Here is a 13,329-nt window from a genome sequence, read left to right on the forward strand (position 1 = left end):
CACAATATATGTAAGTAAAGCACCACATTATAACCATATAAGCTTTACTTGCACATGTGGGGGACACATTTAAATTGATGTGAGTAGCTTCCTAAACCATACCACCATATTATCATTTAAAGCTGAAGTATTGTCTGTTGTATTTTTTTTCCAAGGCCCCCCAGGTGGGTTATGTCATAATGTACTAGTATACACAGCATATTAGTACATTATGGCAGACTTGCCTGTCATATGGTGTCCTCCCAGCACAGGGCTGGGAGCAATCTGGCAGGCCCCCGGCAATTCCATCTTCGCCCGGGCCTTCCTTCCGGGTCCCGTGCCTTCGGCCACTTGATAGGCCAGGCCGCGGTGACGCCACTCTTGTGCATGGATCAGGCCCCATAAATGTTTGCTGAGCTGCGCATTGCGCGGCTCAATGAACATGACACCTGACAGGCAGAAGGTTGCATTTATGGCAAATGGGACTCTTCTGTCATAAATATCCTGCCTGTCAGCCATTTGAAGAAATTCCAAGTTTACTTCCTCTTTAACAACTCGGTGAAAGTGGTAACACATAGGATCCCATGTACTTATTCGGAAAATTAAAGTTAAAATAATAGTGTTATACACTGTGAGCCAATAAGAATCTATTGCATTGCACAACACTGCTAACCTAGCATGTTTTCATGTTGTGGAAGATTAAAGTAGAAGATATGCAGGACTTCAGCAGTGTAATGATACTCATAGTGTAATTAAATGTGTACAGAATTCCTCCATTGTTGCTGTTTGTCACAAAGAAGCAATATTTTAACTTTTGTCAGTTTTACAAAATAATAAATAGCTGCAGATTAATGAAAAATGTAATTAGGTGTGCAATTATTTTTTTTTTTACCTATAGTGTATGGTAAGAAGTACCAAAACGGCTCTTGGCTGTAGAACCTTGAGCGTCACTAAGATTATTAAAGAAAAAAATAATTCAAGAATTAGATAGATGGAATCTGTGAATAAGGACAAACATAGAACAAGTCCATAAACAATCCTAAGCATGTAGCCGATAGCAATTTGCAGAGGTTTTGGAGCTTAACAAAGAGGTAGGGATGTCCTCAGAACTGAAATAGTACAAACAGAGAAAGGAGCACATTAAACTAGGGCCATAAAACTTTAACATTTATTGATGATAAAAACACATGTGCTAATGCACTCACAAAGGCTCATGGGCAGAAAATTGTTTTAGCAGCCAGTGTGGAAAAGGTCCCAGATAGTAAGCCCATCATGTAGTGGCCAGCTTTCTATATGTTTTTATTATCAATGAATGTTGAATTTTTATGGCAATAGGTTGGTGCACTTTTTTTGTGTTGACAGATTAAGACGAAGGCCCCTTTCACACCGACACGTTTTTCAGGCAGTTTTGCGCTAAAAATAGCGCTGCTATACCGCCTGAAAAAATCATGCCCTGCAGTCTTCAGTGTGAAAGCCCGAAGGCTTTCACACTGAAGTGGTGCGCTAGCAGAACCGCTCCAAAAGTCCTGCTAGCCACATCTTTGGAGTGGTGAAGGAGCGGTGTGTTTACCGCTCCTACACCGCTCCTCCCCATTAAAATCAATGGGAAACTGCGGTAATACCACCGGGCGGTACCATTGCGGGCGGTATTAGCCCTTTTTTGAATGCTAGCGGGGGTTTAAACCACAATGCTAGCGGACGAATATTGCGGTAAATACAACGGTATAGCTGTGCTAAAAATCACCAGCGCACCTCCTGTACCCAGTGTGAAAGGGGCCTAACAGTAGCCATTTTCATTTGTTTTGAATAGAATGAGGAGTTTACATATAATATTTTGTCCATGATCCCATTGGGGAGATTTACCCTCCCTTCCTGTTCTTGTGACACCACAACAGGAAATAAAGATTGCCTCCTTGCTACCAGCTTGTGCCTGATAACTTTTCTGAACCTTCCAGTGTCCTGATCCGTCCTGCACCCCTCTGCCTTGTTCCATGCCCTTGTACCCAGTTGTGTCCCCTTCCTTGCATCCCTGTTGCCTTTTGTCCCTTATGTTGAAGATATTGTATATAGATAGCAGTTAGGTTCATTAGTTATTCTTGTTTGCTGGAGTGGTTTATGCTTTCACTGATTGCTGCGTATGTTTATTGGTGTGCGTTCACTGTAAATAAATATCACTTTAATGATAAATTCTTTGTTTGGTCTCAGTTCCCTTGTGTAGCTACGTGTCTGGTGATCTTAGCTGCTGATCCTGACAATACCTGACGTAGCTGCCCTCGCAACACTCCTATTAGGATTTGAAGTAATATAGAGTTGTAATATACTTATGGATATCAACAAAGGTGTTACATTTGTTGAGCTTCCGCGGAGGGACAAATTTAAGGCCCTTATCTAAAACTATTTTTTTCACCTGAGACAATTCTATACTATTCAAATTGAACACCCCATTGGCAGGTTATGTTCACCTTCTTTTTCCACCTCTGAGTCCTCCTCCCACCTCTAGACCCTCTCTTGTTTTGGGACCTCTTTTTCCAAGGGGTCCTCGTGAAAAACCTGATGAGGATTAGGATTTGGTTGTTGATATCCATAGGAAGACTGGTTGTACTTAACAATAGGATACGGATACACTTCATCATTATATTGAACATGAAGTGGAAAGTATTGGTTGTAGGTAGATGTTGGTGAATGGCTATAGTGGGAGGAGTTAGGATGACTATTGGAGTGATCGTAATGTCTGGCAGGTGACCCCCTCTGGTATGATGCATCCTGCTCATAATAATTATTATCTTGATTAGAATGATTCCCTCTATGGCCTCTCCCTCCCCTTCTATTAGAGTTATGTCCTCTTCCCCTTTGTGCGCACTTTTTATATGTTCCCACCATTTTCACGTTGCTGTAGTAATGGTTAAGGCTGAGGGAACTGAGCGCTGTGGTACTGACATACATTAAAGCAGAGTTCCAACCAAAAGTGGAAGCTCCGCTTATCTGCTGTGTTTGACAGGTACCCGTCCCCGCTTCCGAGAGATCTAGCCCTGGTGAGTTCACTTGGAAGTTCGGCCCCCTTCTCTGTTCCCTGCCACTAGGCCATTCAGAAAGCGCAGCAGGCTTCGCAAATGCGTAGTAGGGAACTGGCTGTGAAACCGGAAGACTTCACAGTTGGTTTCCCTTACCACGAATGGCGGCAGCAGCTGCTAGCTTTTAATTTTATGTTGGGGGGGATGGACCTCCACTTTAAGGAATGACAGTACGTGATGTACAGTTATACACATTACTGTCATATAAATTCACCGGCGGGGAGATCATTGAATGGATGTTCGATGATCTCCCTCCATTCCACTTACCAACACACGTGCAGTGAGTGCACCTAACATTTGAGACATTTCTGCAAACATTGAATCAAAAGCAATAATTGTAAGGCCATCTTTTATGGTTAACTCTAAACTGAAAACTTGTAAAAGCTTTTAAAGCATTGCGTATGGACAATTTTGGGCACTGAAGTTTGTTGATGTTTCACAGGCACATGCATTTTCTTACACATGTTTGGTATCTATTTACTTGTCGCAACCTCACCTTTTATAGTTTACTGAACAATTAGGCAATATATTATGTATGTGTGCACTAAAATTTACTTTAGTGCATTTCTTTCTGAGACCATTCCATCTTCAGGACAGACCTGTAGACCCTAGAGCTTTTAGAAAATATATTTAATGCTTTACCCTTCAGTTGCATTGGTCTCTTAAAAGCTACTAACTAATGTCTGTTCACATTCATAAATAGCTTTGGCTGTAGGCCTGGGAATCTGAGCTTACCCTAAGGAGCATTCATTGACTCTCCCTTCAAAGGTAGATGCTTCCTCAGCTCTGTCATTGACTATGTTATTCCTGACCCCTCTGGTGGTCGTAGTTTACAACTTCCCCAATGCAGGAGGTCTGTTGATGAGATGGGTCGACCTCATTCCTCCACAGCTTCTACAGCAGTTCCTCACAGATGTACAAAGATTTTATCTCATTTAAGAGGCAGATCTTGATGCCCTAAAGTGTATTACCACTTTTGCAGCCACATTGGGATAACGCATACTTTATATTTGTTCCATATTCTCATCCACATAGCATAGCTAAAAATAAATATAGAAATGGCTGCCTACCATGTTATGTGTGAGGATATTGCATCTGTTTTTATCTTTTTTTTTTCTGGAGTGTAGTCAATGTCTTAAATCTACAGTGAGGGAAAAAAGTATTTGATCCCCTGCTGATTTTGTACGTTTGCCCACTGACAAAAAAATGTTCAGTCTATAATTTTAATGGTAAGTTTGTTTTAACAGTGAGAGACATAATAACAACAAAAAAATACAGAAAACTAATTCTAAAAAAAATTATAAATTGATTTGCATTTTAATGAGTGTAATATTTGGCCCCTTCGCAAAACATGACTTAGTGGCAAAACCCTTGTTGGCAATCACAGAGGTCAGACGTTTCTTGTAGTTGGCCACCAGGTTTGCACACATCTCAGAAGGGATTTTGTCCTACACCCACTTTGCAGATCCTCTCAAAGTCATTAAGCTTTTGTGGGCTGACGTTTGGTAACTCAAACCATCAGCTCCCTCCACATATTTTCTATGGGATTAAAGTCTGAGACTGTCTAGACTACTCCAGGACCTTAATTAGCTTCTTCTTGAGCCACTCCTTTGTTGCCTTGGCCGTGTGTTTTGGGCAATTGTCATGCTGGAATACCCATCCATGACCCATTTTCAGTGCCCTGGCTGAGGGAAGGAGGTTCTCACCGAAGATTTGATGGTACATGGCCCCATCCATTGATGCAGTGAAATTGTCCTGTTCCCCCAAAGCATAATGTTTCCACCTCCGTGTTTTGGCATCCCTACTGGCTTTGCCCACCCCTCAGCTGGACTGCATTTGGACTAGACGATTCCATAATCGGTGTTCCTCAATAGACGATAAAGAAAATACGATTTTTTACTTATTTTAACATACTGTTTCTTGGAGACCAATGAAGGACATAGGCCCCACCTTTCTGTGTTGTTGGCCTTATGTATTACTTGCTCCCAATACTGAAGCATGACTTTTGGAGGCAAGGTTACATGGAGGCCGGGTTAACATTGTTTGTTTTGACAGTGTCCAAACCTCCTCTAGGGGACAGTTTAAGCCTCATGTCATAGACTATTCTGCAATCCTGTGTCACTGAATGGACTCCAAATTTTTTTTTTTAAGTAAGTACAAATAATTTATTTGTATCAAAGTGGCACATTTTAGTACTACCTGAATTTGGTGCATGAGTTGCTGTCAGAACCAGAAGTGTTGCAAATGCTTCATGAATTAGTGCAATGCATTAACAGAAGGGTTTAATGCCAGAAAAGTGGCACAGCAGCTTTGTTGAATTCTCTCTATAGTCCCCAGTAATATAGTGCATTCAGGCCTGCTTGTAAGTTATAGATATCTGGTAAGGATTTTATTCCACTACATAGCTGTGTGTCATCTGCAAACACAGAAATTGTACTTTTAATCCCAAATTCTATATTTATAAATAAGTTAAAATGTAAGGGTCCTAACACTGAATCTTGGTTTACACAGTTATCAACCTTAACCATTCAGGCTGGGTTCACACCACAGCATGGAGCGGCTTACAGCAGGAGTCCAGTGCGTCCTCATTCACTATTTCAGGTCCGATTTCAGCCTGGATTTTTGGCTAAATTTGGACCTGAAACGAACCAAAAGACGCACAGGAATCCTGTGCAATTCACACCGGAGCCGCTCCGGAGATGTGTGAACCGGCTCCATAGAGAGCTGGTCACAATCTCCTGACATGCAAATTGGACGCTGGGAAACACACATCAAATTTGCAATAGTGTGAACCCAGCCTCAGAGTATAAGGCTGGGTTCACACTTTGTGCAGCACAGGGCACACTAGGGGGTCCAGTGCATCCCTTTTTACCAAATTTTTAGCCTGAATTCGGACCTGAAACGAATCCAAAGACGCACAGGATCCTTCTGCTGTGCACGCCATGGCTGCCCCGGAGATGTGTGAACTGCCTCCATTGAGAGCTAGTCACACTCTCCTATCTTGAATTGGATGCAGGGGAACCAGGAGTCCATATAGTGAACTTGGTGGTGGGTTATTCACTTTAAGGTCATCACAGAGGGCAGGGGGCAATCTACGTCTGGAGCAAAAGAGATTTCATCTCCAAATACGGAAAAGCTTCTGCGCAGTAAGACCTGTGAACATGTGGAATAGACTCCCTCAAGAGCTGGTTCTGGCTAGCTCAGTAGATTGTTTTAAGAAGGGCCGAGATTCTTTCCTAAATGTACATAATATAACCGGATGCTAATATTTATAGGTAAAGTTGATCCAGGGAACATCCGATTGCCTCTTGGGGATCAGAAATATATTTTTTTCCCCTGCTAGAGCAAATTGGATCATGCGTTATTGTTTTTTTTTTTGCCTTCCTCTGGATCAACTGTGCGTAAAGGATTGTATATATAGGATTGTATATTTATGTGTATGTATGTGAAAGTATTTGTGTGTATACACACAATGCCTTGAAAAAGTATTCATACCCCTTGAAATTTTCCACGTTTTGTCATGTTGCAACCGAAAACGTAAATGTATTTTATTGGGATTTTATGTGATAGACCAACACAAAGTGGAACATAATTGTGAAGTGGAATGAAAATGATAAATTGTTTTAATTTTTTTTTTACAAATAAATATCTGAAAAGTGTGGCGTGCATTTGTATTCAGCCCCCTTTACTCTGATACCTCTAACTAAAATCTAGTGGAACCAATTGCAGAAGTCACCTAATTAGTAAATAGAGTCCACCTGTGTGTAATTTAATCTCAATATAAATACAGCTGTCTGTGAAGCCCTCAGAGGTGTGTTAGAGAACCTTAGTGAACAAACCACATCATGAAGGCCAAGGAACACACCAGACAGGTCAGGGATAAAGTTGTGAAGAAGCAGGGTTAGGTTGTAAAAAAAAATATCCCGAGCTTTGAACATCTCACGGACCACTGTTCAATGCATTATCCGAAAATGGAAAGAGTATGGCACAACTGCAAACCTACCAAGACATGGCCATCCACCTAAATTGACAGGCCGGGCAAGGAGAGCATTAATCAGAGAAGTAGCCAAGAGGCCCATGGTAACTCTGGAGGAGCTGCAGAGATCAACAGCTCAGATCTCTGCAGCTCGTCCTGGGAGAATCTGTTCATTTGACAACTATTAGTCATGCACTCCCAAAATCTGACCTTTATGGAAGAGTGGCACAGAGCCATTGTAGAAAGAAAGCCATAAGAAGTCTGTTTGCAGTTTGCAAGAAGCCAAGTGGGGGATACAGCAAACATGTGTCAGAAAGTGCTTTGGTCAGATGAGATCAAAATGTAACTTTTTTGCCTAAAAGCAAATCACTATGTGTGCCGAAAAACTAGCACTGCACATCAGACTGAACACACTGTGCCCACTGAGAAACATGGTGGTGGCAGCATCATGTTGTGGGGATGCTTTTCTTCAGCAGGGACAGGGAAGCTGTTCAGAGTTGATGGGAAGATGGATGGGGACAAATACAGAGCAATCTTAAAATAAAACCTGTCTTCAAAAGACATATTTATTTGTGATTTTTTTAAAACCATTTGTCATTGACTTTCTACTTTACAATTATATGCCACTTTGTGTTGGTCTATCACCTAAAATCCCAATAGAATATGTTTTTGGTTGTAACATGACAAAATGTGAAAAATGTCAAGGGGTATGAATATATATATTTATTTATTTTTCCTTTTATTGGTTCAGCTAAAATGGACTTGTGTCTTTTTTCAGCCAGACTAACTATGTAACAATGTTAAAGTAGACTACACATGCTTATAATGTCCTGAACAGACACATCATTATTATGAAAAAAATGCTCTGGGACTCGAGGTGATTTAGGGAGAAAAAGGCCTAAGGACTTAACTAAAAGTAAAAAATCCAAACTCGATTTGCCATTTTCCATGGTTTCATAATTTAAATGTGCTGCTTCTTTTTTTTAGGGTAAGGAAGTGTTCTCTAAGCCTGTTCGATTCCCCCAGTTCTACTACATGGATACATTTATTTTGTTGTCATCTGGAGCAGAGATTCATCTTATGAAATATCATCTGGATAATTCCAAAAATGATTTAAAAAGGTAAAGTCTAATCACTCACGTACCTGATTGTTATATTTCTACACTGCACAGCACCTACAGTTACAAAAATAATTTTATATAACCAAAGCACTTTGATTATGCTTACAAATTAAAAATAAAATATGATTTTTTACTACTCATAGAATTACAAGCAGCCCTCCAGCCGTTGTGAAACTACAAGTCCTACCATGCCTGTGGGAGTCATGCTTGTACAGTAGGTGAACTCGATATTGTGTCAATCTCGCTCCCTTTCTCGGCGAGATTGACCACCTACGAGCCCCATCGCGGGAGCCAGCGCCGAGCTGGCTTGCCGCGATGGAGACAGAGCCGTCATAGAAGCGACGGGAGATCCGACTTGGATTCCCGCCAATTCTACACGTGTGCGGCGTTTGTTATGAATCCTGAGGGGGAAGTCCCCGCCGGATTTTAAATAAAAATCCGGCATGGGTTCCCCCCCCAGGAGCATACCGGGCCCTTAGGTCTGTTATGGGTTGTAAGGAGAGCCCCCCTACGCCGAAAAAAACGGCGTAGGGGGTCCCCCTACAATCCATACCAGACCCGTATCCAAAGCACGCTACCCGGCCGGCCAGGAAGGGAGTGGGGACGAGCGAGCGCCCCCCCCCCTCCTGAGCCGTACCAGGCTGCATGCCCTCAACATGGGGGGGTTGGGTGCTCTGGGGCAGGGGGGCGCACTGCGGCCCCCCCACCTCAGAGCACCCTGTCCCCATGTTGATGAGGACAGGGCCCCTTCCCGACAACCCTGGCCGTTGGTTGTCGGGGTATGCGGGCGGGAGGCTTATCGGAATCTGGGAGCCCCCTTTAATAAGGGGGCCCCCAGATACCGGCCCCCCACCCTAAGTGAATGGATATGGGGTACATCGTACCCCTACCCATTCACCTGGAGGAAAAATGTCAAAGTTAATAAACACACCACACAAGGGTTTTTAAAATAATTTATTTTTCAGCTCCGGAGGCCCCCCCTGTCTTCTTTATTAGCTCTGTTTACCAGGGGGGGCTTCTTCTTTGACGTCTTCGGGTGGGTGGGGGCCGCCGTCTGGTTCTCTTCCATCGCCGGGGGGTCGCTTTTAAAAAAAGCTCCCACCCCCCAGCGGGTTTCCTCCGGCGTCTTCGGCGGGGGGGCTTCTTCTTCCGCTATCCCGACGGGTCTTCTCCGCTATCCGGGGGTCTCCTTCTATGTTCGCCGCTCTCCGCTGTTGACTCGGCGCACCCCGGTTCTTCCTCCAGCTGTCCGGTGCCTTCTCCTTCAGCGCTGAACGTCTATCTTCTTCTTCCGTGCTGTGAAGTATTCTTCTTCCGGGCTGTGACGTCATCTTCTTCACTTCTCCAGATGTTGACACGCCGGCTCTTCTCGCTGAAATGACGGATGCGCGCCTTGCATCGGACCTATATAGGCCTCACAGTCCCATCATGCTCTGTACCTACCCATGTGATACCTACCCACGTGGGTAGGTGGAGGAAGAACCGGGGTGCGCCGAGTCAACAGCGGAGAGCGGCGAACATAGAAGGAGACCCCCGGATAGCAGAGAAGACCCGTCGGGATAGCGGAAGAAGAAGCCCCCCCGCCGAAGACGCCGGAGGAAACCCGCTGGGGGGTGGGGGCTTTTTTTAAAAGCGACCCCCCCGGCGGTGGAAGAGAACCAGACGGCGGCCCCCACCCACCCGAAGACGTCAAAGAAGAAGCCCCCCCTGGTAAAAAGAGCTAATAAAGAAGACAGGGGGGGCCTCCGGAGCTGAAAAATAAATTATTTTAAAAACCCTTGTGTGGTGTGTTTATTAACTTTGACATTTTTCCTCCAGGTGAATGGGTAGGGGTACGATGTACCCCATATCCATTCACTTAGGGTGGGGGGCCGGTATCTGGGGGCCCCCTTATTAAAGGGGGCTCCCAGATTCCGATAAGCCTCCCGCCCGCATACCCCGACAACCAACGGCCAGGGTTGTCGGGAAGGGGCCCTGTCCTCATCAACATGGGGACAGGGTGCTCTGAGGTGGGGGGGCCGCAGTGCGCCCCCCTGCCCCAGAGCACCCAACCCCCCCATGTTGAGGGCATGCAGCCTGGTACGGCTCAGGAGGGGGGGGGGGGCGCTCGTCCCCACTCCCTTCCTGGCCGGCCGGGTAGCGTGCTTTGGATACGGGTCTGGTATGGATTGTAGGGGGACACCCTACGCCGTTTTTTCCGGCGTAGGGGGGCTCTCCTTACAACCCATAACAGACCTAAGGGCCCCGTATGCTCCTGAGGGGGGAACCCATGCCGGATTTTTATTTAAAATCCGGCGGGGACTTCCCCCTCAGGATTCATAACAAACACCGCACACGTGTAGAATTGGCGGGAATCCAAGTCGGATCTCCCGTCGCTTCTATGACGCGCTTGCTGGGATGTGCTGTCACTATTCCAGTGAGTGCGAGATCTCGGCACCACGTCGCCGAGAATCAGCGCGATGCTGTCGTGCTAAAAACACAATATCACAAACACCTACTGTAACTGTCAGCCTTGCAATGCCTTATGGGACTTGTAGTTTGTCAACAGCTGGAGGACTGCTAGTTTGAGACCCCTGCTCTAAATAAATTGGCATTCTCCTGCCAACAAACAAGGGGTATTAAGCCTAGTTCTACCGCTACAAACTTTCAACTGATAATATAGAAGAGAGGAAGGAGTCTAAGGATACGCAAAAGACTAAAGCTTATCTGCAGATGGAATTCCTACATCCTGGTGATCAGATCCCACAAAGGCCTCTGAACATACACTATCCCCTCGCCTTTTAATGTAGTGAAAAAACGACATAGTCACAAATGACCTGCACAGGACAGGTAACCAGACCTGTTGCAGCGAGATTTCTCAAACCTTTCCAAAGGTGAAGGTCTTGTAGTACTTATGTGATGTACGGCCAAAATCAAATTAAAACATGGACCAACAAAAAAATCCTGTTTCTTGCTCATGCATCACGGGACACAGATTCTAAATTACTTAATGGGTTATGTAGTCACCACAGGTGATTGGACACTGGCAATCCCAATTAGAATTAAGTTTCTCCCCTATATAACCCCTCCCAAATGGAGAGTACCTCAGTTTTTTTGCCAGTGTCGAAGGTGGTTGGTCACGTTAAACATATGCTAAGAAGAAAAAGCTCTTTTGATGGTCTTCTGCGGAGGCCTAGGAACTATGGGCCAAATCCTCAAAAGAGATACGCAGGCGGAACTGCTGTTCAGCCTGCGTATCCCTGTGCCTATCTTTGGAACTGATCCACAGAAGGATTTTTCCAAAGATAGGCATAAGATCTGACATCTGTAAGACACTTACACTGTCAGATCTTAAGATGCAGTACCGCATCCGCCGCTGGGGGCATTTCGAGTCGAAATGCCGCTTTGCGTATGCAAATGAGTACTTAGGCTTTTTTAGCTTTGTGTTTTCTGCGTAAGTTACGTTTTGCATGCGTAAAATTAGGGATGCTTTTACAAGGTGTAAACTGTTTACACCTTGTAAAAACATACCTTTTTTTCGATCGCCGCTATTTTTTTTAAATTTCAAATTTTATTTTTCGCCGCGTAACTTTTTTTTTACCCGACGCAACTTTATTGTCCCGTCGCAATCCACAAAGCCCGACGTAACGTAATTTCGCGCGCTGCCCGTTGGGAAAAATGACGTCACACGCATGCGCAGAACGTCCGGCGCGGGAGCGCGCCTCATTTAAATTGTCATCGCCCCCTGGATGAGAAGACCGCCTTGCGACGGAGGCACTTAAGTTACACAGCCGAAAATTTCTAGGTAAGTGCTTTGTGGATCGGGCACTTAGGTAGAAATTTTCCGCCAGTGTAACTTAACTGCTAAAAGTTAAGTTAGGCAGGTTTTTTGTGGATTTGCCCCTATAACCGGATCCATGCCTCGGGCCGATATCAAAAGCCTAAGATGGGTGGTACCCAGGCCTCGTGTAAAGAAGAAATTAGGTTTGCCTGTAATGTCTCTCTGCGGATGTCTGGGCTCTGTGATCCAGGCTTTGGTGTACTAATGCAACTGTGGCACAAAAGGTTACTGGCAGAGTCTTCTACAGGTCCAGGTATGAGGTTCCTCTAAATAGGAACCCATGGAAACCTGAAGGTTGGCACAACATTATCCGCCGTGATGGGTGAAGGCTGGATCTACTTTTTTAGTAGCTTTCCTGCGGCTGGGATAAAGGTAAGAGAGGATAATTTTTTTTTGTATCTTCTATGAGTAGGATGTCTTACCTGGTTTTCACCACTAGAGGGAGTAAGTTACATACCTGGTGTATTCTTACAAAGCCATCCAGGAAACACGCTCAATTAAGTCGGTCAGTTTAAACACCACTCACCTCCTCCGCTGCAGGCTCTGCCACAAAACACATACAGGGGTCCCCCAAAGCCCCCCAGTGGTCTGCTCTCCTTCCTCTTTGCCATAGGGCGCCGCTATGATGGTCGGTGCATGCGCCAAGAGCACGCTTGTGACTGTCTATAGGCAGGGGAAGAAGGGGAGGGCCATGGTTGCTTGTAACCGTGCGCGTGCACAGCACACCTGTGTGCGGGTGCCAAGAGGCTTGTTTAAAAAGCCCAGCACATCAGAGCTTCTGTAAAGCGGCATGAACACAGAGCTGTGGGCTGTAAGCATTCCTGTGGATTGAACCAGACAAACCTAAGACTCCTACTCGGCATCAGGTTGTGCAGTGAGCTAATATTGTGTATTGTAAGACTATAGCACAACAGTGATTACATTTTTGTGTTAGTCCTTACTGCAAAGCAGAGGTAATATGTCCCCCCAGAAGAGGTACAAGGGCTAGTAAAAGAGTCACTAGGAAATCCCACTTATGGCTAAGGATTCTGAGCATGCCTGCAGTTTACCATCCCATTCTGTCAGTCTGGTAGCAGCCTCACAGGATGATCATGTGCCCCTGTATGGTTTTGCAGCTTCTCCTATGGCAGCTCCTGTATACGTCACTGAGGATGCTTTAAAAGTTGCTTTAGATGGCTTAGAAGGAAGGATTGCTACTATAATCGCAACCTCCTTAAAAGGTGGCAGAAATCGGGGTAGATCCCCTTCATCTGCTCTGGCTCTCTCATCAGATGAGCATTCTGAGGGTGAAAAATCCCTTTCTGGAGATGAGGATCAGGTGCAGTCTGACTACTCAGAGGATGAGAAGATTGCTTCTACCTC

At 44.9% G+C, this 13,329-nt stretch overlaps 1 protein-coding gene across 1 annotated transcript in view; it reads left to right on the forward strand.

Moving 5' to 3' along the window:
- The window catches only part of WDR27 (WD repeat domain 27), a 453,976-nt gene that overhangs the window by 233,202 nt on the left and 207,445 nt on the right, over positions 1-13,329 (forward strand). The window contains exon 21 of the mRNA XM_040350915.1: positions 8,014-8,147. Coding sequence (XP_040206849.1) covers positions 8,014-8,147 — 134 coding nt within the window. The remainder of the gene's footprint in view (positions 1-8,013; positions 8,148-13,329) is intronic.

Source organism: Rana temporaria, chromosome 4 (assembly GCF_905171775.1).
Source record: "Rana temporaria chromosome 4, aRanTem1.1, whole genome shotgun sequence".
In the NCBI taxonomy this organism is placed as follows: domain Eukaryota; kingdom Metazoa; phylum Chordata; class Amphibia; order Anura; family Ranidae; genus Rana; species Rana temporaria.